The 27,659-nt window shown below is 38.8% G+C and overlaps 1 protein-coding gene across 3 annotated transcripts in view; it reads left to right on the top strand.

Moving 5' to 3' along the window:
• The window catches only part of CFAP95 (cilia and flagella associated protein 95), a 122,372-nt gene that overhangs the window by 79,823 nt on the left and 14,890 nt on the right, over positions 1-27,659 (top strand). For all 3 annotated transcript variants that reach the window (XM_046023260.1, XM_046023259.1, XM_046023258.1), the window contains 3 exons: positions 4,547-4,665; positions 6,349-6,417; positions 24,658-24,715. In XM_046023260.1, the coding sequence (XP_045879216.1) occupies positions 4,547-4,665; positions 6,349-6,417; positions 24,658-24,715 (246 nt within the window). The remainder of the gene's footprint in view (positions 1-4,546; positions 4,666-6,348; positions 6,418-24,657; positions 24,716-27,659) is intronic.

The following is a 27,659-nucleotide window of genomic DNA, read 5'->3' as shown; positions in this document are numbered from 1 at the left end:
ACCCTACCTTGTGGAGTGATGTTCTCTTCTGTACCCCTGGATAAAATGGTATGCAGATTTTATCATTTTTTTAAAATATTTTTATTTATTTGACAGAGAGAAATCACAACTAGGCAGAGAGGCAGGCAGAGAGAGAGGAGGAAGCAGGCTCCCTGCGGAGCAGAGAGCCCGATGTGGGGCTCGATCCCAGGACCCTGGGATCATGACCTGAGCCGAAGGCAGAGGCTTTAACCCACTGAGCCACCCAGGCGCCCCAAGATTTTATCATTTTTATGGTCAGTCTCTGATCATAACAAGTCTATCGGTCCCATTTCAGTAATTAAACTACTCATCAAAATGATGAATTTCATTTAAGGTAAGATTTTCTCTTCCTCCAGCTACTCTGCTCCAGGCCAGGGAAGTCTGCAGAGGGAAGTGTGTCTGTGCGGGGAGTGCAGGCTGACCTTCTAGTTCTTCACTTGCTTTGTTCTTTCCTTCCCTCAGACATCAAGACAACTAAAAGGCCCTCTTGTGATTATTCTACTAATATTCATTACTTAACTGAGACTGTTTTTGTTACAAGAAACAGTTTTGTTATCTGAGGTGATTATAAGAAAAGATAGAACAGATAGTAGAAAAAAAGAATGAAATCATTTTTCTGATTATACCCCATGTCATCCCAGTTGCTCAACATAATGATGGGCAGGGAGCCTCATCGATTCTCTGAAATCCTTTAAATAATCTCTGTATGGAACTACTATTGTGTTCTCCTAGACATGAAAACAGAGCCAGAATTTCCAAGAGCAAAACTGCGAAATAAGAATCATCCTTTTTTAAAGATAAAGACTTTTTATGAAGTCTTGATATTGTTTGTTGATGATGGTGACCTTTTGGCAATGATACAAAAAAAGCTACAGTTGGTAGGGGAAGTGCTACTTAACAGCTTCAGTTAGGACTGAAGATCTAAGAGGATAGGGGCCAAGTTCTTCATTCCAAAGTGTGCCATATCTGTCACATGGAACATGCAAAGCATTTGGGCAATAACTGTCTCTCATCCACCTTGAAGATTAAAAAGAGAAAGAAGAGGTTGATATTGAAGAGAACGGGCTGAGAGTATTTGGAATTTGGAGTCCTTTAGAGAGAATTTACATGCTGAGTTCCACCCCTGCGTTCCCCATGGGATAAGCTACTTCCTGCTGTAGTGTGGGACCTCGAGGATATTGGGCAGCAAGGGATTTGAGTGACTGTTACGCTGAAGTTGAGGAACATGGTTGACTGAGGTCGGACTTACTCCTGAGGCAGCCTGTGCCATCACAGAAGGAACCTGATGTAGAAAGTGTCTGCACTTCCTACTGTATGGGTCAGAGGAGTCTGCTTCCGGGGACTCTATAAGAACATTAGAAAGAAATGTCAATTAGCAATCAACTAAAATGCATCTTTCTAAGAGAGATTCTTCCAGGAGTAGGTCATCCTTAGCAGAAAGAGTCTGGTTACCCTCAAATGTGAAACTTGAGGGGAAGTCACAAATGATTTTCTCTTTCCCTCTACTAGTTACCCAGTCAACAGGTACTGGGATTTCTTAAATCCACACATATAAGAAGAGTTCATCTTGGAAGATTAGAAGTTGGGACTTTAAGAAAAATTGATACTTAAGAAAATGGGGAATAATAATGATGTTATAAAGTGAATTTCCTAAACACACATTAGATATTTTTTATTTACCATTTGACACAAGCTAGATCTTATTATGCAAATTTAATGGAAATTTTAGTGATTATCCTGCAATTTCATGCTGTGTTAATTTAGCAGTCTCACATACCAAATTACCAATCTCCAGTTTGTGGTATACACACACACATATATGTATATGTATATATATAATATATACACACATATATGTATGTATGTATGTGTGTGTGTATATGTGTGTGTGTGTGTGTGTGTGTGTGTATAGCCAAAAAGATTTTTAAACACATGGTAGTGCTTTTATAAATTATCCACCCTTATGTCAGGTTATGAACATTTCTAGACCAAAGTGATTTTTCACATTAAAATAGTGTAGGATTAGGTTTGCCCACATGCAACAGACACCACAAATCAACAGTGGCTGTTCACATAAGGTTTTATTCTTTCATGTAAAAAGTCTGGATGATAGCAGGTCAGGAATGGTATGGAACTTTGCCAGAAACCTGCTCCTTCCTGCTTTCTACCCTGCCATCCCTGCGCAGAGCCCAAGATGGCTGCCAGAAACCTGCTATGTCCACATTTCATGCAGGAGGAAAAGAAAAGCAGTGGGAACTTTCCTGGAATTGTATAAATTATTTCCATTTATGCCTCATTGTTCAGAACCAGTCACTGGCTATATTTAAGTATAAAGGAGACTTAGAAGTGTACTTGCTGTGGTGAGCACTGGGTGTTGTATGGAAGTATTGAATAACTATATTGTATACCTGAAACTAATATTATATTGTATGTTAACTAACCGGAATTTAAATAAAAACTTTAAACTCTCTTTTTAAAAGATAAAGGAGACTAGAAAATGTGGTCTGAAACACGAGGTCTCTAGCTAAAATTTTCGGGGTTCTAACACTGATGAAGATGGGAGGTCTAAAATTGAGGGGTACGGGAAATAGAGGTTAGGACTGGATCCTGGAGACAGACGGTTTCCCTTTCAGTCTTGGCTCCACCACTTACTAGGTTGTAACTTTGGTCAAGAGTCTGACACTTTCCATGTCTTTATTTCCTCAGGTGTGAAGTGGGAGTAGCAGAGTTTTCATGAGCATTTAATGTGAAGACATTTAGAACAGTGTCTAACCATGTGCTGTTATCATTACCATTATCCCCATGATTTACTGCAGCTCACTAAGCTATAGTCAGTCAAGCCTCTGGAGTGTGTTTACTACACTCGCCTGGCCCTTCATAGATACAGACTGATCAGTGAATGAGTCAGACTGCATGTTTTGAATTGTGAAATTTCTGCTTTCTTGCTGGTTTACCTGGGCCTCATGTATTCTGTTTCAGTCTCAGTTTTTCCTTAAAATGAAGATCAACTATGCCAAGTGTTTTTCCTTTCTCCCTTCAGGTCTATTTTCCCCCCTTCTCAACCCTGCTCCGTGCCATGGAGGCTGACCTTTATGCACAGCTTCAGTGATCTTCCTTGCTCTCTGGCCTTCTGTTGGGATTAGCCTGTGGAAGACTGACAGGTGCCTTTGGGTCAAGCTTACACATGAAAACAAAACAGTTTAAAAAAAAAAAGTGCCTAGTAATTTTTTTCCTAAAAGAAATGTCTTTAGTTTTTGTTAAAGTGTATAATATGAAGCTCAATACAGTGTCTCTTACCATCGACTTATGAACTTGGGAATTTATGAGGAAGAGTAGTTGAGCGAAGGGTATAGGAGTCAAAGCTGGGAAATTGGGTTGGGTGGCTGGTGATTCAGGACATTGAAGTCTTAGAGAACAGTGGTCAGAGAAGATCTTTAGAGCCATGCTTGGGTCATGGTCCCAGGGTCCTGGGATCAAGCCCCACATCGGGCTCTCTGCTCAGCGGGAAGCCTGCTTCCTCCTCTTTCTCTCTCTGCCTGCCTCTCCAACTATTTGAGATCTCTGTCTGTCAAATAAATGAAATTTTTAAAAAAAATCTCTAGAGCCATGGAATAGACCAGGGAACCAGAGCCAGCGACTATAGTTAAAATTGGTTTGAGTAGGATAGTTTCCTAGTTGTAGCAGAGCTTTTTATACCAACTCAAAGCAGTCACTGATCAGCATTTGACTATAGCTATGATATTCCTGCAGCTGAAGTCTCCCAATATCTAAACAAAGGCCTTTCTTCTTTCTTTCTTTCTTTCTTTCTTTCTTTCTTTCTTTCTTTCTTTCTTAACAAAGTCTGATGGCATCAATGTGATCTAGTGCTTCATTGGATGTCTTCAGGTTTGGAGAAAGTAATGGGTTCTCTTGATGGTGGTGAGTTCTGCTTCTCTGCTGTGAACCTCCACATTCATGATCTTCTAGGGTCCGGAATGGAAAAACAAATATTGAATCCTCAGCATCCATTTTTATTTGTAAGATTCCTTAAATGTTATTCATGATGCTTCTTCAATTGGTTTGAGTACATCTTAGAATTTGCAAGTCTTTCTCATAGTAATAACTGCTTGATAATTTATTGAGGAATCCTCTGATGGAGAATGAATGGATGATGGTGGGGGTGGCTCTGGTATCTGAGTCCAAAGTGATTTACAAAGTGATTGCTACAAACATTTTCTTACCTAGGGAAATTAAAATATGCTAACCTTGAGAAAGAAGTAGAAAGCATGTAGCATTAGTATTTAGTTGAATGCATTTCATAGAAACAACCAACTTGATTTTTATTTTCCAATAACACATGGTAAGGAATGTCCATTTTCACATATTTATGATGAAACAGCTGAACTGCTATGAGATAGTACTTATTTTTCAATGTCAATAGCATCAATAATTAAAATCAGAATGTGCTTCAACAAAAAATATTGTAGTAACTGACCATTTTTGGCAATGTATGTGTTTTTCTTATATGTGGCTTCCATTTTTCCAGATTTGGATATCAGAAACACATGAAAAAATGGCACAAGTTTATTTAAACAGAGAATTGGATAAAATAAAGAGGAAGCCTTTATTGAATGACGAGACAATGAACTCTGGGATTATTGAAAGGTATTCTTCTACTTTCCTTTACTTACAGAACATAGACCTGCAGGCAAGGATTTGTATGAGTAGTGGGCGGTGTAGCCCGCCCAGCTACACGTTATAGGGACCCATCAATCGAAACGAACATATCTCAAGTTTCCATGCTTTTCTGCTCATGCCATTCCCTCTGTCTGGAATTCCCTTTCCCTCAGTTTTTTGCCAATCAGCAGTACCCATTCTAGGTCCAGCTAAAATGTTACTTCCTCTTTATGCATTTTTCCTGGTCAGTGGTCTCACTAGATTTGAACACCAACTTCGCAATTTACTTGTGAAATAGTGTCTATAATATTCAGCTTGTCACCCTAGAAAATGGGTATTATAAAAGTATCTACTTCCTAGGTTTCTCTAAAGTTTAACTGAAAAGAAGTATGAAATGTACATAGAAATATTACCTGACAAGCAGTTACTAATTAAGCTAATTCCCATGAGCAGTCACTGATCAGGATCAGTTGCTCTGACATTCTTGCCCTCTGAGCATTTTGTTTGTGTTCTGAATAACAGTTGGAAGGTAAGTAGACTTACATTCTGGTTATTTATATGTATGTGTGTTTCCCCTGAAGTAGTTCTTTGAGAGTAGGAACTCTTTCTTACTCATATCTGTAGTCCTGCAGCTTGGCACAGTGTCTTTCCATGGAAAAGTCTTTCTATTCATCTTGTCTTATGTTGTAATTGTTGGAAAGTGCAGTCAAAACAATGACAAAATGCTGAATTTTTCATTTACTTGTTGGGACATTTTATTTTGCAAAGTGCAGAAAAGTTGCAAACACGAATAACCTTTAAGAAACTATTCAGCCTGGGCGTCTTCAGCTCAGGTCATGATCTCAGGGTCCTGAGATCGAGCAGAGCGGGGAGCCTGCTTTCTCCTCTCTCTGCCTGCCTCTCTGCCTACTTGTGATCTCTTGTCAAATACATAAATAAAATCTTAAAAAAAAAGAAACTATTCAGCCTCAGCTGTAACCATCCCTGCATTCATAATAATTTTCTTCAAGGTTATACAAGTTATAATTGGAGAGAGGATTCAGAGACTGACCAATCCCATTAATAACTGGTGCTCCCGATACAGCATTTTCTCAAGGAAATCAGTTTCTGACTACTCCCACCATCATGGTTTTTCTTGCTCACATAATCAACAGTTGGAGCAGGTGCTGGACTTGTTATCGCTTGAGCGGGTGAACCGTACCCACCCCCAGCTGGCAACCTAGTTCACGCAGGAGCTTCTGTTGACTGATTTTTTCCCATATTTAGCAGGTATATCCTCAGTTATAGGTACTGCCAATTTTATTGCTGTAACTATTAATATAAAACCACAAGCCTTTTCTCAATACCAAACACCATTATTTGTTTGATCAGTCCTACCTGAAGTCATTCTTTTTCTATTGTCGCTCCCCTGTCTTAGCAGCCTGAATAGCTAGATTACTAGTCAGATGCAATCTCCGTAGTACGTTCTTCGCACGGAACTGCTGAATTGCTGTATTGTGCACCCGAACCTGATTTAACACTGTGTGTGAACTACACTGGTCTTAAAATAAAAAATGAAAAAATTTTAAAAAAGGATAAAAAAAATTCAGCCCCGAATTAATTGTGTATGGCTTTGAAAGTTTATAAATGTCAGTCTGACATGTTTTCTAAAAATTGTTGTCTCGTTTCCAGGGACACTGGACTACCTGCCACAGGCTTCGGAGCTCTCTTTACTAGACACCCACCAGATCGGCATAAAATGTTAGTAGACCCTAACCTGCTACAGATTGCACAAAACATTTCTGAATTAATCAAGGGGTTTATTTGTGGAGGTGGGAGGGTGAGGGTATACCAAGGTCAACCAAATACTCTTTACATGGCATTTTACAGACTCCTTTCCGTTAACAAAAGTTCCCCCCCCATCAGTATGCAAGCACTGATAATATTGTCAATCCTCATTATTCAAGATTCCGTATTTGCAAATTCTCCTAGTTGCTAACATTTATTTGTAACCCCCGAAGCAGTACTTAGGGTGATTCTTTCATGGATATGCTAGAGTGGTGAAAAATTTGAGCTACCCGATGTGCACATTTCCAGCCGAGGTGCAACAGAGCACAGCTCTGCCTCCTCATTTCAGCTCTTATACTGTACAAAAGTGTCCTTTTCATGGTCTATTTAGTGCCACGATTTTTGCATTTTTTGGTGTGCTTTTTGTTGGTGATTTTGCTGTTTGAGATGGCTTGAGAGTATAATGTTAAAGCACTGTCTGATGTCCCAGCACAAGAAGACTGTGATGGGACTTATGAAGAAAATATATGTTAGATAAGCTTACTTCTGGCGTGAGTTATAATGCTGTTGACTATGTTCATTGTTAATGAATAACAATATATATTATAGTGTCTTTAAACAGAAATTGCATAAAACCAGGCTATGCACTGATTGATGGAAATGTTGTGAGCAGAGGCTCTCAGGAACCTAATCCTGTGTTTCCCCTAAGAGCAATGGTTCAGTATTTGCTAATTCAGTGTTTGTGGTGATTTTATAGAACGTTACTATGAATAATGAGAGTTGACTGTATAGCAGGAGACTGTTATTTTCTACTGAAAAAGGAAATATATTTATTTGGGGGCAGCATGAATTTTTACTATAGAAATTTGTCTTCCACTCATCTTTCTAAAGAAGACAAACTTTCATAATTTCTGTAATGATATATAGATAAATGATATGGAATAAAGGTACGTAGAAGCATGATAAAATTCTAAGTATTGGGTTGTGTACTGTGTAGATATGGATATATGTCATCATTACCAGAAATTTGGATGTTTTCCTTTGAGAAATGTCTGGCATTGGAACTAAGCTATTTTGCACTCTGCCTGAGGTTAGGGTGGGAAGTTTCTTAAATGAAAATGCCCCACCCTATTTCAGTCACTTGTAATTCTGGCTAGGTGTTCCAACAGTGCAGGTCCTAACAGTGATTCCTCCTCTGAGGTTGGCCTGGCCTATGTCTCCCACAACCTGCTGTAGCATACCCAAGTGGGCTGGAAGGTCCAAAGGGAGTATCCCCAGAGTGACTCCTGCGGAGGGTGGACTTCTGGCTTCCATGAAATTGATGAGCTAAGAACATTCCGTGGGCTTTGTTCCCTGCACTGAAATCTGAAAATTCCAGTGAAGACATGGAAAGGCAGAATGAGTCCAAAGGAAGACCTGAAAACTGTATCAAAACTTTGAGAAACTCTAAAGAAAATGATGGGCTAGTGGAGGAGACAGTTGGACGATGAAAAGGGAGGAGAAGAGAGAAGACAAAAGTTGATGTCTCTAAGTGGAATCTTGGGCCAGTCCAGGGTGGGAGCTGTGATCTTGGTCGGCCAGGCTCAGACAGGAGCTGAATGAGTCTTGTCTGTTGTGTTTGCAAACATGGAGTAGATGCTCAAAGTTGAATTTTTTTGCATTGACTTTGCCTGCTGTTTTCAGTCCAGGACAGAAAACAAGACACCAGGGCCCTACCTAATAGATGATTTGATACCAACAGTCTATCTCCCTGAAACTCTGATCTCAGCATTGAAATCTGTAATGCTGCCACAGATGGCCAGTGGGGCTGGAGCTGTCTTCCCCAACTCCAGTTCAAGAAAGCAATCTCGGATACAGAGGAACTAGGCAGTGCATCTACAGAAGAAAGAAACACCAAGGAAAACAAGGGCAGTTAAGCCCAGGGACCTGCAGTAGGGCGCTTAACTCTACCTCCCTCCCTCCCAGCAAAGACACTAGCTGACCCTCTCCTTTCAATGGGCCACCTTTGTAGTCGTCAAAGCAGAGGCATCTGATGGTCTCAGGAATAATACTGATGAAATCCCAGTTAAAAGATACCATGATACGTCTAAAGAGTAAAATTATCATGGAGAATGACAGGACATAGACAACCTACCTATATCAGAGGAAGCAGACCCGATGGAACAGGAATTTAAAGTTTTATTTTTTGGGAATAAAAAGAAACAAAAATAGGGACAACAATAAAAATCAAGTTGATGTTCACTTTCCAAGAGCAATACTGGATTGCAAGAATATAACATTGAAGCATTGAAGGAAAAGAATTTCAAGCCAAGGAACTATTGGAGTGGGAGGGTCAAGTAAAGATACCTTCAGGCACACAAGGACTGGTTTCAGACTTACTCTCCTGCCATGCATAATTATAGAACTGGGCAAAATGTAGGAGGTAACTGTTGTTAGGCGTTGGGTAGCAATGTGTGGCTCTGTGCTCCTTGAGATGAGAGGTGAGCATCCCACTCTCCCTGGACTTACTCTCTGAGGATACTTCTTTTGGGTGTGGCACCGGGAGGTGAGCCCAAATGTAGAGCAGTGTTCTTGACGAGCTGGGAAGCAGGAATAGGAATTTAGAGCTTCTGATGTGACTAAAATTTGTAGGACAGGGTATTGGAGGGAAGAAAGTTGTGTGTGGAGGTGGGAACAAGAATCTGCATGGGGTTCCTCTTGGGTTCTTGGTCGAGCATGAGGCCCTGTATGCACTATGGAAAGAATAGCTATCCTGGTTTTAAAAGATAATATAGAACTATCTGAAGTGTATTCTGAAATTTTATAATGATGCTCTGCCTCCTGCATGGTACTGTTGTGTAGCGGGTTCCGGGGCTGTGTCACCTGCCTTCAAATCCTGGCATTGCCACTTACCAGCTGTGTGATCTTGGGCAAGTTGCCTAACTATTTTGTACCTCAGTTTCATCATTTGTAAAATGATACTTATAAAGGCATCCATGTTCTGGGGTTGCTGCGATGATTAAACAAGTTAATATACATAAGATAATTAAAACAGTAATCGATGTATACGTGATAAGTGCTGTGCCCCATGGCTGGGCCAGACACTTGGCAGTCTAGAAACTCCCATCTATCAATTCAGGGAAGTGTACTTAATTGACTTCATTGATGATTTATAACTTCCATTTTCTGTGTTCTTTCCTTTTAGAAATCCTTTATTTGGATGTTGAATTGCTTGGTCTGGTCCTCTAATTTTCTTGTCTTTCTCTTTTATCTTTGCCTTTAGTATCTAGTCTGTTTCTTCAGCCCTACTTTTGAGTTCTTTTGTTTTGTTTGTTTGTTTGTTTTTAATTCTTCTGTTTTTATAGGATCTTTTTTAAATTTCATGACTGTAGTATCTTATCTATCTAATGATATGTGATTATTTTTCTTAAAATTTTTTCTCTATGTATACTCTCTATTTCCTCCCAAATGCTTTTTTGTTTTTGTTTGTTTTTTGAATGTATGATATCTATCTTCCTTGCCGGAGGCTTTCTTGAGATATCTGATAATCAATCCTTGCCTTCCGGCTCTTGATTAAGAGCGGGAGAGTGAAGCTTACTGATTTGGAGCTTTACTGGAGATATCCAGGTGGGTCTCTTTGGGCTTTATTGTTGTTGTTGTTGTTATTGTTGTTGTTTTCCCCAGAAGCTCTGGCATCAGCAGTCTTTCCTCTTGGGCTGGTCAGATTCCCCAGAGGAAGCGCCCTTACTTGACCATCTGACAGGTGAAGGACTGGTGCCTATGTTCTTGGAGTAAACAGGGTATTTTACTGGGACATCAGTATTAATCTTTCATTATGTATGGTCACTGAACCATGTTGTTGATCAATGACTTTCTCTTTTACCCTTTCTAGTGAATACATTTCTAGCTTCCTACTGGAAGAAAGGAGGGGCAGTTACCCGGCAGCAGGGAATGGTAGAGGGGCCTGGAGCTCTGACTGCTTCTCCAGCAGCTCTAACCCAGTCCTCCCTTGCTGCTTTAGATATACTCGGCTTTCTGCGAAGTCAGAGACCACTTGTTCATCTTCTCTCAAGCTTCCAAAATGTGTTTCTCTTGTCCCTTTTTCTGTTCTCCTTATTCTTGTAGGTTTATTTTTTTAAAGCCTCTTTAATATGCTTTCAGTGGAGCAAAATGCTTGTGTACCTTTAATCTTAACTGTAAAGTTGTCACGTCTCATCTGAAACGTCACCTCCTCCAGAGGCCCATCTCTTCCTACTGTCACTCCCAGCCCTCATGACTTGGTAGGTCCCTTATGGGTGTCCATGACTCTTGTATGCCTTTTTCATCCTAACACTATTCATCTTGGTTGCGATTACTTGAATTTCTGTTTGTCTTTCTTGCTAAACTCAGTGCTTTAAAGGAAAGAACTGTCACAGCTCTATCCCCAGTGCTTATAGCCACTGCATAGTAATCATTTCTTGAATGAATGGATTATTTCTGCTGTGGAACAGAAAAAATTTTTTTAAGTATTTTTTCTTTTTTTTTTTTTTTGCACGCGCACACGCGTGCAAGAAAGAGAGAGAGAGAGAGAATGAGCAGAGGGGCAGAGGCAGAGAGAGAGAAGCAGGCTCCCGGATAATCAGGGAGCCTGATGCGGGACTGGATCCCAGGAATCTGGGATCAAAACCTGAGCCGAAGCAGACGCTTAACCAACTGAGCCACCAGGCGCCCTGGAACAGAAAATTCTAATGGAAGAGAGGTCTTGCTGTTTCCTAGCTTATTTGACTTAGGGCTTTAAGACCTGTAGAACCAGAAGTTGTTCTGAGTTCTATTCTGGTGAATGCATTAGAAGACATAATCTTTTAGAAATTCAGTCCTTATTAGTTTGAATTGCTGAATACTTGTTTGTCTTATTTGATTGAGTATTAGCAAGGAAATAAATAAATGAGCACCTTTTCCTTCACTAATTCCGTATGTGATTTCTTCTTTCAGTTAATGTGCACTAATTACGGTATGTTCCATACCATAGAATGCTGTGATGTTTTAGAATCTTCTCTCTTTAATATTAAATATTCTTTTGCTTCTTGCCAGCTGTACAGCTGTGGAAGTTAAATGTCAACTTTAAAAGGCAATGAATAAGAAAGAGTTTGCTCAATGGACCAAAATAATGTGCTTCAACTTATAAAAAGAAAGGCTGTAATCATAATGTAAATTTAAACTTCTAGCTACCTCTTAACAAAAAAAAAAAAAATCAGAATATAGAAATAGCTTTGTTATTAAGGAGACATTAGTCAGATGCATTTATCTTAATTTTTAGATAACATCCATTATATTATGATGGCATTTGGCAGTCTGTTTCTTTTCTCACAACTCAACTGATAGCCAGCCCACTGTATTTTGGGCCAATGTGAAGAAGACACATACCTTTCCTCCTCAAACTGGCAGCAAATGTCTTTGGAACATACTGAAAATTAGAACTAGAATGTTTGGACAACACTTATCACTCCCAACCTTAACTAGAGAAAAGGACTTTGTGGATAATTCCTTCCACTTATGTCACAGACTGAGATAATTATTTTTTTTTTCTTTTAGAGAGTGAAAGAGAAAGAGTGCAAGTTGTGGGGGAGGGCAAGGAAGAGAGAGAATCCAAAACAGGCTCCATGTCCAGTGTGACCCTGAGATCATGATCTGAGCCAAAATCAAGAGTCAGACACTTAAAAGACTGAGGTACCCAGGCTCCCTGACTGAGATAAATTTTTAAAAATTGTGATATAAGGAGCAGTGAGGTTAAGACTAAAATTGATATCGATGACTCAACTTTAAAAATGAGATTTATATACACTGAGGCTAGATTGAGCTTCTCAAGAACTAAAATTATTGTTTCTCTTGAGAGTTGGTTATATTTCTTTCACTGAGTTTCCAAAGACTTAACAATGACCAGTGACAGAAGGGGTGAGAGGGAGGCCCAAGACTTCAGCCATCAGCAGTGTTCTTCTGGTCTCAGATGAGGACAGTTGCATGTGTAGGGCATCTCTGACATATATCCCTTTTACTACATGGATAGAGTCATTAGAGGCACAGAAATGTAATGAAAGACACATTTAAGACACATAGGAAATATTGGTAAGAATGTGAATCTAATTAGTAAATTAAGAGGCTTTCTTCGCCCTCCTATCTTGTTCTCAAGAATTCTGAAGCAACTTTCACTTAATTTGGAAGCTCTTTTTGTAAAGCAAATTCACTGATTATCAGAAGGCCCTTGGATACATGATTATCTCATACAAAATCATTTTATGATTGCCCATAGGAACAGGCTATTATAGCTGATTCATTCTAAGAAGTAAGGTTTCCATGTATAATATTTGTACTGCATCTGTGACCATTAACCAACCAACTAACCAGAAACCAAAACAACAGAACAAACAAATGAAACAAACAACAACAAAGGCTATATCAGGCAGATCCAATTTTGTAAATGAGATTTAGTATAAACATAATTTTAAGACCTTATTTCTCAGAAGCCCTTATTTAAATATTGCATATGTAACCATGCATGGTTCTGGGATAATGGCTCACAGGAAAAGCCAGTTTTTCTTTATAAGGAAGAGCCAACTCTGGCATAGAATATAAGCTGGGTGAGAAGCATGCCCATGGGGACCTGTGTCAGTTTGAGGGCAGCCAAGAAGTCCCGACTACCAACCGGAGGATGAAGTATGAAGGCCTCTTACCAGGACAGCCGTAACTACTGTCTTGTCACTTTAACCAAATTTCATTGTCTCCCAGTGGTAGTGATTAGTGTACATTGTCAAAATTTTATAATAAATGTTTCTTGTTCCCAGAAGTCATTCAAACGCTTCTGTGATTCACATGACTGGAGGAGAAAGAAATTAATAGTGTTTTAACCACAGGGTAGCTATTTGGGCTTAGTATGGTTTTTCAGAAAAGCCATGGTATGAGAAAATAGGAGACATGGGTTCAACTTCTGGACCTGCACTGAACTGCTATGTGACCTTGTGCTGGCTAATAAGCCTCTCTGGGTTCCAGTTGTTTCCATCTACAAAATGAGGGGATTGAAGCAAATGATCTGTAAAGTCCTTTCCTGCTCTAAAATGTTATGCTTCTAGGGAGAAAGGCATCTGTAGTCACATAAATGGGCAAGTTAAATGAGGCCAAAAAGTGTTCAGGCAGTTAAGTTTTCATTGTTGGCATAGAGCACTTACCCATATGTGTGTGGAGTGATTACTTCACAGTAGCCATAGCTAGCTCAGGCCTCAACGTAAGCTCTTTCAATTTATTTCTCTCACTGGGGCACTTAACATCTGTAAAACCTTTGGCTCTCTAAAGAGGAAAGGGACTGAATATGAATAGTAAGAGGGCCCTCTCCCCCCACTGTTTTTCCTTTTCTCAAAGTGCAGTGCAAAGGCATTCGCTTCCTTTTCTACTCAGGCACTTCTGTGGTGGCCTATCTCTTGAGGCACTTCTGTGGTGGCCTATCTCTTGGTAAGTTACCACCCATTTTCCCAGAGGACAAAAAGTTAAAAAAAAAAAAAAAGCCCTATGATGATGGTGATGAGGATAACAACAAGGAAAATGTGAAGTGGAGAATGATTTGGTGGATTGATGGCTGACTCAGACCATCCCCGTAAGTGTTTATAGAATCTAACTTCATTAGAATAGCCATTCAACTTACAAACTGACATTCAGGTTTATGTGCATAGTCGTGTATGCTCAGTGAGGCCCTCAAGGTAAAATTAGGAAGATTGCCTTATTCAATTTACTTATTTGGTCTCTAGCCTCCAGAAGTAATCATCAAGAATTCCTTCCATCTCTGCACATGCGTGCCACAGCTCCCATCAAGAGGCAGAGGTAATTTGCCTGTCTTAGAAATCTGGGCTGGCCTTGTGACTCGCTTTGATCAATAGAATATGGCAGAAGTGATGCTCTGGGACATCTGAGTGCAGACCTTTTGAGACTCGTAGTTCCTGCCTTCTGAGTCTTGGATTCTAGCCAATAGGCTGTGAGAAGCTCAAGACACGTGGAAGAGAGCCATGGTATCGTGTTTGACAGGAGCTCGCAGATGACAGATAAAACCACCTGCCAGCCATGAGGAAGAGCTATCTTGGATATTCCAGTCTAGTCAAGTGCCTGGATGACTGTAGCTCTAATAGACATCACAGGGAGCAAAAAAACCACCCAGCTGAGCCTATCATCCCACAGAATAGTCAGAGATGATAAAGTAGTTCTTATTTTAAGCCAGTAACTTTTACACCACAGCAATAGGTAACTGAAACAAGCTTTATGTCTCTAACTACTGTGATTATATGGCTGCTTCTACCATTAGTCAGCTTATGGCAGAATTTTTGTCATTGCTAATCCACTGGGGATGGAAGCAGTTCACACTTTCAGGACTGGTGAGCCAATAAAACAAGTGAGTGGCCAAGATTTTCAAAATGTCAATATTATGGAATTTCTATTTGATCCTGACATTACCTTTTATTCCGTGTACATTAATGATAAGCCTGTATTACTAATATTGCTCTTTATGATTTGGAAGGTTATGTGGTTGTCATAATGTCATAATTAAAGTCTTCAGTGGGTCTTAGTAGATAGCAATATACTATGCACCTTTGAGCTAGAGGAGTGGTTTCACAGGAATAAGAACTTTCCAGCATTACAGAAATCTTTGCTGCCATCTATATTTAACTTGATTCTCTATTTGGCACTTACACAGTTAAATTGTTACCTTAACATTTAAGACTTATATTGTTTATCCAAATGGCTTGCAAAATTTATTAGTGTTATGCCCCCCCCCAAAATGTGTCCGTGATTAAAGGGGCGAGACTGATATAAAGCGAAGGTCATGCAAAGCTTTATTTCGCGCCAAGCATCAAGAATCAAACTGACCGGCCAGGCCCGTGCCTCTTACGGGAACAGGGTGGACAGACAAGAACAGATAAGAGAGGGCAACCGACCCTTCTCTGTTTCACAGACTAGCTTTTAAGGGCAAAGGCCATGAGGTTGGGCCTGGCCACGCACAGGTGGCCAGTGAGATTGTAACATACGCAGGAAACTCCACAGTCATGTTAGGTCACACATAAGTGACCAATTGAATTACAATTTACCTTATAGTAGACATTTGACACAGCCTATCATCTTGGTTAGAATTGGCACCCAAAGGCTCCCAAAGGGCAGGGCCCAAACTCCTTGGTAGCTAGGGAGACAGTATGCAACCCCCACTGATCGGATGTCTCCACCTGGCCTGACCCACACTTGTATCTGGGCTTTGTTACCTGGGGCTGGTTTCCAGGACTTATTTTTAAGTCAGTCACTGGGGGAAGGAGAGCAGGGACAGTTTAAGGGTTAAACAACAAGGTTATTGTTTAACCTTAATGGAAGCCTCTGGCTAAATAGGTCCTTACATTAGGACTGAGGAAATTATATTTGTCCCCCATATCTGAATTCATTCTTTCGACATAATAAGTGCCTACTATGAATTAGGATCAATAAAGTGTTCAGAATGTAGAGATAAAAGGCACCCCATTACTGAAGTAGCTCATCGTTTAATACATGAGACAGAAAAATGACCAGTTAATACTCAAGTATCTGTAAGGAATAACTTAGCTAAAAGCAACAAAAAACTTAACTAATAGCAACTTGAATAATCAAGGAATTTGGTCAGCTGATGTGAGCTATAAGGGGGTTAAAAGACTGGTGTGGTACCCACATGATGTCATTAAGGATGTGGGGTCTTTTTGTCTCCTTTCTTTGTAAATTTTGCTAATAACATTCATCTTCATAGTGTCAAGATGGTTTCTGTGCCTCCCCAAATTAATATGTTCTAGAAAGGAAGAAGTGAGAAGATGAAGTAGTAGAGAAAAACAAGAGAGAAAGGAGGTTGAATGGAACTCATGATGGGCATGCCTGGTTCACAGAGTAGAAGTTTTCAGGATAGCAGCTAATGTTGGAGAGAGATGTTTGGGACAAAGCAGGTAGGGCCTGAAAGCTATGTTAAGGAGTTTGGATGTTATCATGGAGGCAAGAGTGAATGGTTTTCAAGTATGGGATAGAAACAATCAGATTTGTTTCTATCTAAATCTAAATCAGATTTAGAAAGCAGAAGGCAGTTATTAGAGGACTGGAATTGCAGTCAGAAGGCTGACTGTTGAACTAATCAAGGTCAGACTTAATAAGGTCCTGACCTTTAGTGGTGGTGGTGTGGAGGAAAAGAAGGTTTCATATTAAGAGAGAAGAATAGACATCTACTCCAGGTTGATTCCCAGGCTTCTGGTTTAGGCATCTGGGGGTTGATGGGGCCGTTCACTGAGGCAGGGAAGAGAAGAGCAAGAGCAAATGCCAGGTAGCCAGTGGGGAGTTGGGACTGGAGCCTGAGCAAGGTCACTGACCCCATCCAATTGCTAATATAAGTGTCCTAACTAGTTCCTCTGCCTCCAGTCTTGTCCCTTTCAACCCATTCACCATCCTGCAGCTTGAGTATTTCAATTAAAATGCAAAGAGAACCATCTTCCACTCTTTAATTAGTATCATTGCAGTATTGTTTTTTCTTCTTGTGTTAATGAGCACCTAGTATGTGTCTAGCACTAAGCCAAGGGCTTTGCCAGCTTATTTAATTCTCCTTCTTTGAGATAGACACTGCAGCTATCTCCATTAAAAAGGGCTCAGAGAAGTAAAGTAACTTCCTAGAATTTCCTTACGTAGTAAGCATCAGGACTGAGTCTTAAACTCCTGTCTGGTCTTTCTGACTGCAGAGCTTGTGTCCTTAATCACTATAATACATTGTCTTTCATGCTTAGATGTGTAGGGCGCTCCATTTCCTTCAAAGTACTTTCACATGCATTATCTACCATCTACTGTTTGTTCTCTCCTAGTAGTAGTCAAGGTCCTATGAGTAGGTGTCTTCCTAATTGTATAGACAAGGAAATCAAAGCACAGAGATAATCTTAGAATCCTATATCTCATTAATTAATTTCTCCCTCTAGTCTGTAAGTATTTACGGAAGAGATTCTGAAGGGGTAATTAAGATGTAAAGTGTTTAAATGACTTGCTCAAGGCCCCATGACTACTTGGTGGTAAAAGCAGGGGCTAGAATCTCTGGGTTTCCCGGTGTGTGCTTGATGGGAGGGGAGAACTGCTTCCAACCCGCTGGGGAACTTAGCAGGGGCTTGGCTTGGATCGGGAGTAAAAGCAGATTCAAATTGTCTTCTATTTCATCTATTCTCTCCACTTTTTACCCACTAGCTTCCTCGAGGTTGATTTCTAGGGTGGAGCTAGAGGGTATTATGCTAAGTGAAATAAATCAGTCCGAGTGGGACAAATCTGATGATTTCATTCCTATGTGGAACTTAAGAAACAAAACAAATGAACAACGAAGAAAACAAGAGTCAAACGAAAAACCAGACTCTTAAATACAGAGAAAAAACTAGTGGGGACCACAAGGGAGATATGGGGGGTTGAGTGAACTTGATAAAGGGAATGAAGTATACATTTATCGTGATGAGCCCGGACTCATGTATGGAATTGTTCAGTCATCATATTGTACATGTGAAACTAATCTAACACTGTATGTTAGTATCTTTTTAAATGAGGGAGTAAACAAAGGTAGAGAAAGATGAGAGACCCTCCAATAGAAAATCCTTCACAGGGGAACCGTGGTGCTTATCCCCAGACTAAGACTCCCCAACACTCCAGCTGTGTATCAGCTTGGGAGAACAGTGCTCTGAGACTAGAGCAGAACAGAAATCTCCAAGAGAAATGCTCTCAAGAAGTAAAATTAACTGAACATACTGAGATGAGAATTACTCAGCTGGGGAAGTTTGAGGGTAAATTAGTGGTACATTTAAAAAAAAGTCCTGGCATGTAGCAGATGTGGAAGAATGATCAGATTTTCTGTGTGGTTCGTTCCATAGGTAGAAGAAAGAGGAATCTCTGCTCAATACGAGATTTAAAGAGAATGACAATTTCTGTTAAGAATGAGACAGAGTTTCCCAGGGAGATTGTAAGCTCCCCTTCTCTTACCACACAGAGTCAAGTAGAATCCATAGCCATAGGGGCTCTACCCATCCGAAATGGTGGGTGCTGCCAGCAAGGGGATTTATTCCAAATTAATCCCCTGCTTTTTTGAGTTTTTGAGTCACTTTCTCAGATTCAGACTCTTGGATGGGACCAAAGCTGGGTAAGAAAATATCTGCCCCTCCTTCAGACAAAACAGAAAAGGAGCAGTTGACCCTTAAAGCTCTTCCAAGTTTAAGAAACCGTGATTCCATGGGTTTTGGTATATCATCTTGTCCCAGATTCACACATGGTACCACAGGGCTTAGTGCAGTTGTAGGCATTTTAACTAATACTATGGCTTTAATAATAACTTCAATATCAGATTTCTTTTCCTTTTTCATCTTGCAGAACACCTTTAGTTGTTCTCTTACAACTGGTAAAGTTTGGAGAGGGCATGTGTGGCAAACTGTAGGTGGTGCTGGGCAAAAGCCAGCTGTCCACCTTCCAAGAGTTCTTACAGCGTGGCATCAGACTGGTAAATTTACCAGCACCTGCTCTTCAGTTTTACATTTCCAGACAGACCATTTTATCTGTGCTTCAGAATTTAGCTGACTCATGGATATTGACTTATGTTCATTAAGCTCACAAGAAAAGCCAGTATTTTAATTAGTTAATTTATAATGAGAAACAAAATGTTCAAGTATACCAGTCATGGCAGCCTAACAGAAAGAAAGAAAGAAAGAAAGAAAGAAAGAAAGAAAGAAAGAAAGAAAGAAAGAAAGAGGAAGACAAACTGTAATCAGAGTATTTGGAATCAGAACAAGGTGAGGTAGTTATAAGATTACAATGATCGATGGCCTCAGACTCTGATTACCTGATTATAATAGGACTCTTTCACTTATAAGTAAAAAATGCACAATTAAAATTACCTTGAGCCAAAAGGAGAGTTTATTAAAAGAGTTTAAATTACCACATGGAACTCTGGGAAAGTCCTTGGAAGAACTGAGCTTCGGAGACTACTGGAATGGGGACCAGCATTCTCTCCCTGTTGGCTTCCTTTTCTCCCTCTGAGGCGAGGACTTTATATCACAGGAGAGTGACTGACCCTTTCTCCATCATCTATAGTAAGAAATCCCATGGTAGAGCCCTGGTGGAATCTGAACTGGGGGCTGATATTTGGACCTTTCAGCTCTGGGTAGTGACGGAGTGCTCAGCAGGGACCCGTGGCACAGACTTGCTTAGGGTGATTCCAGACAATGAACTAAAGTTACTGTTGGCTGTCATAAGTTGGGTTGGAACACTGACTTTGGTGTCCTGCAGCTCTGCTCCCAGAACCTCCGGAGAGGTCTCTTTATGAGCCAGGACACTTCTTTCTTGTGCCTGAACCCATGCCTCCCTTAGTTTTCTTATCTTGCTTTCTTGAATTTCTCTGAAGGCCATTTGCCTTCTAATGGACTTATTCTTTCGTTATATTCTTTATTTGGCTATAGCTTTTAGCTGATATCTAAAAGGAAGATCTATGTTGATTTCCCATGGTTTTATTTTCAAGAGACCATCTTGTTTCAAATCGGATGAAATGTATCACTTAAAGATTTTTGCCCTGTTCTTCAGATTGAAAAGTGGGGGTGGGGGGGGAATGATATCAAATGGTTTATAACTGACTAACAGTCATCGTTCAGTATTGTAAAAGTTTCCATATTGATGAGTCACATTGCATTTTCAAAAAGATCACTGAATATTTTAACCTTCCACCTTTATTTACTTTGATTTCTTATAGTAAATCTATATTTTTATTTCTTTATATCTAATTTTTTAAAATCACTTTATGTGTTTGATTAATTTCTCAGCGCCTACCTTGTATCAGACTTTGTGCTTGGAGGTGATAATAAAGAATGGGAGAAGGGCCTGAGCTTGCATGGAATGGGTTTCTGCTTGCTTTAGGTGCATCAGGAGTTGCTCAATTCCACCTTGCAAATTGGCCTGCCCAAAGTAACACTCTATTTGACTGATAATTATACTATTTGAATCATAACTTTGAATGAGAATAGGGTAGAGAAACAAGTTCGCTGTCATCTATTAATACTTAAACGTTTTAAGATTATGGACTATTTCCATATAGAATACTCTTCAGACATCCATCTACTTATTACCCAGTTATACTGTAAGTTAATAGTTTTGCCATATTTAAAAAATTTTTTAGAGAAACAACTTATCATGAATTATGGTCATCCAACATATCCACCATATTGATGGACTTGGCTTCCAGTTTTCCACTGTTATAAATAAAGTTAGATTGAATATCCTTCTAACTCTTACCTTGAGTACATATGCAAGGATTTCTTTCTTTTTTTTTTTAAAGATTTTATTTATTTATTTGACAGACAGAGATCACAAGTAGGCAGAGAGGCAGGCAGAGAGAGAGAGGAAGGGAAGCAGGCTCCCCGCTGAGCCGAGAGCCCGATGCGGGGCTCGATCCCAGGATCCTGAGATCATGACCTGAGCCGAAGGCAGAGGCTTAACCCACTGAGCCACCCAGGCGCCCCTGCAAGGATTTCTTGATACTCAAAAATGTAATTGCCATATGCACCTTCAGCTTTGCAAGATATTGCCACTCGTAATATATGAATATGCTCTTACTTTCATATCCTTATATACATTGTAGAGATTTTTAATTTTTACCAAATGGATTTAATACAGTGGTACTTTGTGGTTGTTTTACTTTGCATTTCACTACTGAATGTAAGACAGTTTTAAGACTGAATTTGTTTTCAAGTGTTTATTAGTCCTTTTATTTTCTTCCACTGGGAGCTATTTATAGCCTTAGGCCATTTTTCTATAGAATATTGTCTTTTATTGATTTCTAAGCATTTTTTATTTATTCTGGATACTAATATTGTTTGACTTCATTTTAAAATAAATATCTTCTTGTCTGTGGTTTCTCTTGGAACACTGTTTATTCTGTCTTTTGATTAATAGAAATTTTAAATGACAATTTAATCAAGAGTTATATATAAAATGTCAGATTATGAACCTTTTAGAAATTTACATATACACATGTATGTATATGGAACATATATTGAGTCTATAAATACATGAGTTATTTTATGCCCTTAAGCAAATTTTGTAATTTTTGTCATAAATGTCTTTTAAGTCTTCTTTTAGATGTATTCATATAGGAACATTAGAGATTTTATTATAGTTATAAATGGGACATTTCCACTTTAATTATGCTTTCTAATTTCTTGTTGCTGGTATATGGATATGCTATTTTTGTATATTGATCTTGTATCTAACAACCTTCATGAAACTTGACTATTGTTATGATTTGTAGGTTCTCTTGGATTGTTTTAATGTCGACTATAATCTGTGGAAGATGAAAATTCTGTTTTTTCCATCCCAGTTATTACACTTTTTTTTTTCTTGTTTTACTGTGTTTTTTTCAAATCTCTGATTCATAGAATAGAATCCAGTTCATTGAATAGAAAGACTGTAGGAGGAGTTCTGTGACTGTTTGGGAATGTTTCTGGAGAAAGTTTCATCCGTTTAGTTTTGATTCTCATTTACTGTTTTCATCTTAGAGTAATGTTGCACTCTCTGTTCGTCTTAAGTATGTTGAATTTTCCTGGACTAGCAACAATCAGGTCATTCTAAGGAGGGGCAATGAGACATTTGGACAGTTTTCTCAATCTCTTAGTTCAAGAGTGCCCTCTACTGTTGGATCACTGCAGTGAACGTTATCTCATTAGGCATCTTTTTTTAAAGCGAGGTGGTTTAAAGCGTGGACCCTTAATTTCTGAACATGAGTTCTTATTTTTCTTTACCTTGCTGATTGCTTCCCACTTTCCCAGAGGCAGCATCTTCCTAAGACTGCCACTGTGGTCTTGAATACTTTCTGGGCCTCTTTCTTGGAAAGCCAATGTTCAGGTCCGCTAGTCTCAGACTTGTTCTCAGTATTCCCCCAAGGGGAACGATGCTTCCTTTGGGGGGCTGTTGCCTTCTGTGTTCCACCCCCATGAAGGACTTGCCACCTCTCCTCTCTTCCATGTAATCCCTACCTGATTTTGTTCCAGAATAGGCTCTGGATCTGGTGCTCCTGATTTTGGAGTGTTCTCCCACTTACGTGTAAACCGAAATTTGTAGTCTTATACTCTCGGGTGGGCAATTTTGGGATTTCACTTGCTTTTGCTGCTGATCTATATGGTTTTGGAGGGTATATGTAAATATTTGGGTTTAAGGAACCTGTGATCTAGGATAACAATCTTGTCCTGACTGTAGACTTGTCATTTTATTTTTGTGATTCTGTCATTTTTTGACTTACATATTCAAAGGTTTATTGACTTAGGATCTTCCTGGTGCTTCGATCAGTAGGTAATGATCTTTATAACTAATAACTTTTGACAAAAAGTCAATTACATGTTATTTATATAAGAACACTAACTTCGTGTTAATATTTTCTGGATGTATCTTTTTTATGCTTTTACCTTCAAACTTTCTTTGAAAATAATTTTATTCTAGGTATAGGTATTCTAGGTATAGAAACATAGAGTTGTACTATGTAATACACATTCAGTTTAAGTCTGAGAAATGCTTTCACTGATGAATTTAACCCTTTACTTTTATTGTGATTGCAAAGATATTTATTTTTATTTTTATGATTTTAATTTGTCTTATGAACAGAAATGATTTTCTTTTCTTCCTTTAATTCTCCTTTCCTGCCTTAAAAAAAAGATTTCATATATTTATTTGAGAGAGAGAGAGTAAGTCGAGAGAGCGAGAGGGAGAGAGAGCATGAGTGGGGTCGGGGGCAGAGGGAGAAGTGGACTCCCTACTGAGCAGGGAGCCGGACATGGGGCTCCATCCCAGGACCTTGTGATCTTGCCCTGAGTTGAAGGCAGATGCTTACATGACTGAGCCACTCAGGTACTTCCTTCCTGCTTTTTTATTTGATTGGTCTTTTTAAAAATTTATTTGCTAGTTTGAAACTTACACTTCTAATTTTTGTTCTTTTAGCTGCCAGTACTCAAACTTAAGTGTGCATGAGCATCACCTAGAAGGCCTGTTAAAACAGACTGCTGGGCCCTACCCCCGGGTTTCTAAGTCAGCAGATTGGGGCTGGATCCCAGTTGTTTGTATTCCTAAGAAGTTTCCAGATAATGCTAACGCTATTACTCTGGAAGCCACACCTCAAAAGCCTAACAGGAACTTGTGGTTACCACCAGATAAAATATTAGCACCTGTATCCAATAACCATTCTGAGTTCGACTTTCTTGTTATTTTGGAATTCTTTTACTTGTTCAATTCTCTTTCCCACCAGCAGAGCCATGCATTAAAATGGTTAAATTTCCTTGTGCCCAACATTTTTAGGTGTGCAATTCTCAGGGGAGTTTCTTTGATTGTGTAGTCCCATAATATTTCCAGAAACAGAAGTAGGGCTTTTAAAAATTTATTTAATGATTTCTCTTAGAAAGATTTTTCTCCCACCCTGAGTTCCAAACAGAGAAGCTTTCTTGCAAGTTTCTCTGGACAGGTGGCTGGCGTTTCTTTGGTTTCTTTTATATGAGGATGCAGACTTTACAGGCTCCTGGCTATAAGTAGGAGGTTAGCTCTTTGCCTTCTGCGAACCCACGGCCATGTCTCCAGCCCTTCATATGCAGTTCAAACTCCAGCTTCTAGCCTTGGCACATTATCTTATGGCTTCCTATTCTAGTGAGTATCCTCTTCATTTCTAGCACCTTCGAGTTTCCCTTTGGAGCTAAGCGGTGCTTACAGACTTGGGGGAGGGAGGATGTATTTATTCAGCATTGCTGTGTGCTTAATGGGGTGGAAGTTGGGGAGATATATAATCTCAGTCCACCTGGCGGTCTTCTGTTCTCTTTTTCTGTTGTCATCTGGCAGAGAAGATGGGGCCTAGGGTCAAAAAGGTTTGAAGGGCAGAAAGTAGATGGTAAAGGGAATCTCAAAAGTTTAGAATGCACCTGAGCTCAAGGACTTGGGACTGGTAGCCTTTCCTTAGTAGAGGAGAGGAGTAAGTGGTGCTGAATGGGAAGTGATTGAAGGAAGGGCACCCTGTGGTGGTAGGTAATGCTATAAACAGGGTCTGGGACAGTTGTAGGTTTTAAAATTTTTCGTTAGGGCCAATCGTCCTTAAAACGTTTTTATTTTGTGTGAAGTGTATAACACTAAACACTTTGAATATCTTTCTTTTTGGAGTCGTTCTTTTCTCAGATATGGACTTGTCCCTCTTAGGTCTGCCTTGACAACATACGCTGAGGAATATGCTGCACCGTACGATTATGAGCCACTCGTGAGTATGACATGGCTGGAAAGCCTCATTCTAGTACTTACTTATTTACGTGCTTACAGTGATTCTTCGCACCTAGTGTGAATAGTCAGGCTTGTGAAGAAGGGACAAATTGCTGAGATTTATGATGATGTGTATTTATTTAGAGATATTCACTACTTGTAGGAGTCAATGGAATGTTTTATGGTTATGATTTATTTTTGGAAGTTTATAGATTTCAGGAAGAAAATATTGCAGTGTCCAAAATGTATTAGTTATCTTCTTCTTCATTTTGTTTTATTGTCCTTTTCCCTGAATTCAGTTTATCTGGAATAAAAACCTACCTTTCAATTCATTTATATCGCATCGACACATAAAAGTAAGCGGTGTAATTTAGCTCCGGGAGATGTATACACACATCTGGTAGCATATGTCCAGTTCATATGTCCAGTTTATAACTTCATTTTACTTACACTTAAAAAATTAAACATCAGAAACAAAATAAGTCTCCTTCCTCTTAGTCTTGTTATGGAAGTCTTGGCTGGTACAATAGGTAAGAGATTTAACTATTGAAAAAGAGGAGGAAATAAAGTCATCTTTATTCTCAGAGAATATTATTATCTTAGGAGAACTAAGATATTAAACTGAGAAGTAAGTAGTAGAAGAAATAAGACCATTTAGTAAGGTGATTGAATACAAAATAAGTACATCAAAAATAATATGTTTGTTCATATCAGTACTGCTTGGGAAACTATAAAAGAAAAAAACCACAAATTACTGTAGCAACACAAATTTTAAATACTTTTGTGAAGAAAATTCTCAACCAAATAAAGATCAATAAAGAAGATGTGGTAGTTTGTCTCCAAAGATGGTGGACCTTCCACGAGCCACTTGCCTAAGACAAAATAAGTAAGGCCCCACCCTTGAATCTGAGCTGCCAGGGGACTGATTTGGGAAGACGGCAGCAGTGACACTAAGCCAGATCTAGGCTGAGCTGAAGAAGACTGCTTCTGAGTCTTGGAGCCCTGAGCCCCCACGTAAGAAATCAAGGCTATTCTCCCGGAAGGAGAGGCCATGAAGAGGAGCTCTGATGAGCTTGGTTCAGGAGTGAGGACGCCATCTCGGACGTCCAGCCTAGTTGAGCCTGAGGTGCAGCTCTACCTGCTCTCTGAATGCAACCCATGAAAGATTCCAAGAAGATATTAATAAATTCTTGTTTGAAGCCATTAAGTTAATTTTAACAAATGTGCACCCAAAGACAACTGAGACAGAAGTCTTGACTACAAGGGAATAACACACATTTTAGGAAACTGGAAAACTAAATTAATTATGAATTAAGTTCATACATTTAATTATATTAAAAATGGATTTTGCTTTCTATTAGAATTCTAAGACTATAAGAGTTATTTAAAAGGATAAACAGATGAGAATAATTAAAAAGTTTTAAAAACCATGGTAAAACCAATTTAGGAAGTTTAAGATTCATGACACTACATTTTATGTTGTATGCTTACTTAATTTTTTCTCATCAAAAAAGAGCATTCAAACTATAAAGAAAGCAAGTATGATAGGTTATGGATTAATGCCTAATAGGTAAAGAATATATATATATATATATAGGCAGGAAAACTGATAAGACATTACAGAAAGAGCGAAGGACAATATATAGACAATTTACAAAGCAGGAAATGCAAAACTAGCTAATATAGGGAAAATCCCAATTTGCAAAAAATTAAAAATGTGAATTAAAACAATAAAAAAAATTTCTGCTAATAAAATTGACAGTATTTTTAAAAATAATATTTAATGGGTGAAGATGGGATGAAATGGGTACTTTCGTCTGTTGCCAGGAAGACTGTAAATTGTTTTAATCTTTCTGGAAAGGAATTTGGCAATATGTATCAAGACACTATTTGATCTAATAATTTTCCTTCTAAGAAACTTCCTCAGAGAAAAATAACTCAATAGGAATAAAATTTATATCCAAGGATACTCATCACAGATTTATTTGTAATGGCAAAAGTTGGAAAGTAGCTAATGTTTTAGTATTAGGAATAGTACTAGTATGTTACAATCGCACGAGGAGTTATTTTGTAGCCTTTATAATGTCCATAGATGGTTCTTAGTGTCCTGATAAATCTTGATTTAAGGTTAAAAAAAATTAAGATGCAAAATTGTATGCATATAAAATTTATTAATATTAATACAATATGTAAATATTGTGTGTGTATAAACTATGCAAAAATATACAGGCAAAAAAACCCAAACTGTCAAAATGCTAGTAAAGTTGGCCATTGGGTGGTGAGATTCTAGGTGAGTTCTTCATTTTTACACATTTTTGAATTTTCTAGTGCAACAAGCATGATTGCTTATAATCAGAAAAAACACAAGGAAACATATTATTTAAAAATGCAATTTAGGTCCATTTCCTTACATATATGGGACCTGGCTGTAGCTTTAAACAAAAGGTAGTTGCAAAACACATAATTAAAAACCGACAAAATTTTAAAGGACGAATTTCTCCCCTGGCATAAAGATAAAGAATGTGAGATGTATTCCCAGGGTGCATAAATTGTTGGCTATTGTATTATATATTCATGCATTTAATTTTTTTAGCATTATTTCTAATATTTCTCATGTTGCTTGTTTCCGCACGAATAGCACAGCCTGCTATGGCAATTATTTGGCTTATGTAGAGTTTTGTTCATTCACTTCCAAGTTTCTTGCCAAAGAACTTCATGTTGAGACATGTTTTTTAGCACTGCTCCTAGAGCCCCCATTCAGTAAATGCCTACCTTGTTGCATTGTTATAGGATACAAAAATATTTAAATTATAATGACAGCAAATGGTTAAATAATAGTAGAATAGTGACTGAACTCTGGCATAGAAGTTACTGTGTACATAAACAAGTGTATGATTCATAAAATACTGACAAAAAAAAAAGAGTATTTTTTTCTTGCTAAGGAC

Source organism: Meles meles, chromosome 11 (assembly GCF_922984935.1).
Source record: "Meles meles chromosome 11, mMelMel3.1 paternal haplotype, whole genome shotgun sequence".
NCBI classification, from domain to species: domain Eukaryota; kingdom Metazoa; phylum Chordata; class Mammalia; order Carnivora; family Mustelidae; genus Meles; species Meles meles.
The sequence above is the reverse complement of the archived record's forward strand: the minus strand, read 5'-3'. Positions and strand labels throughout refer to the sequence as shown.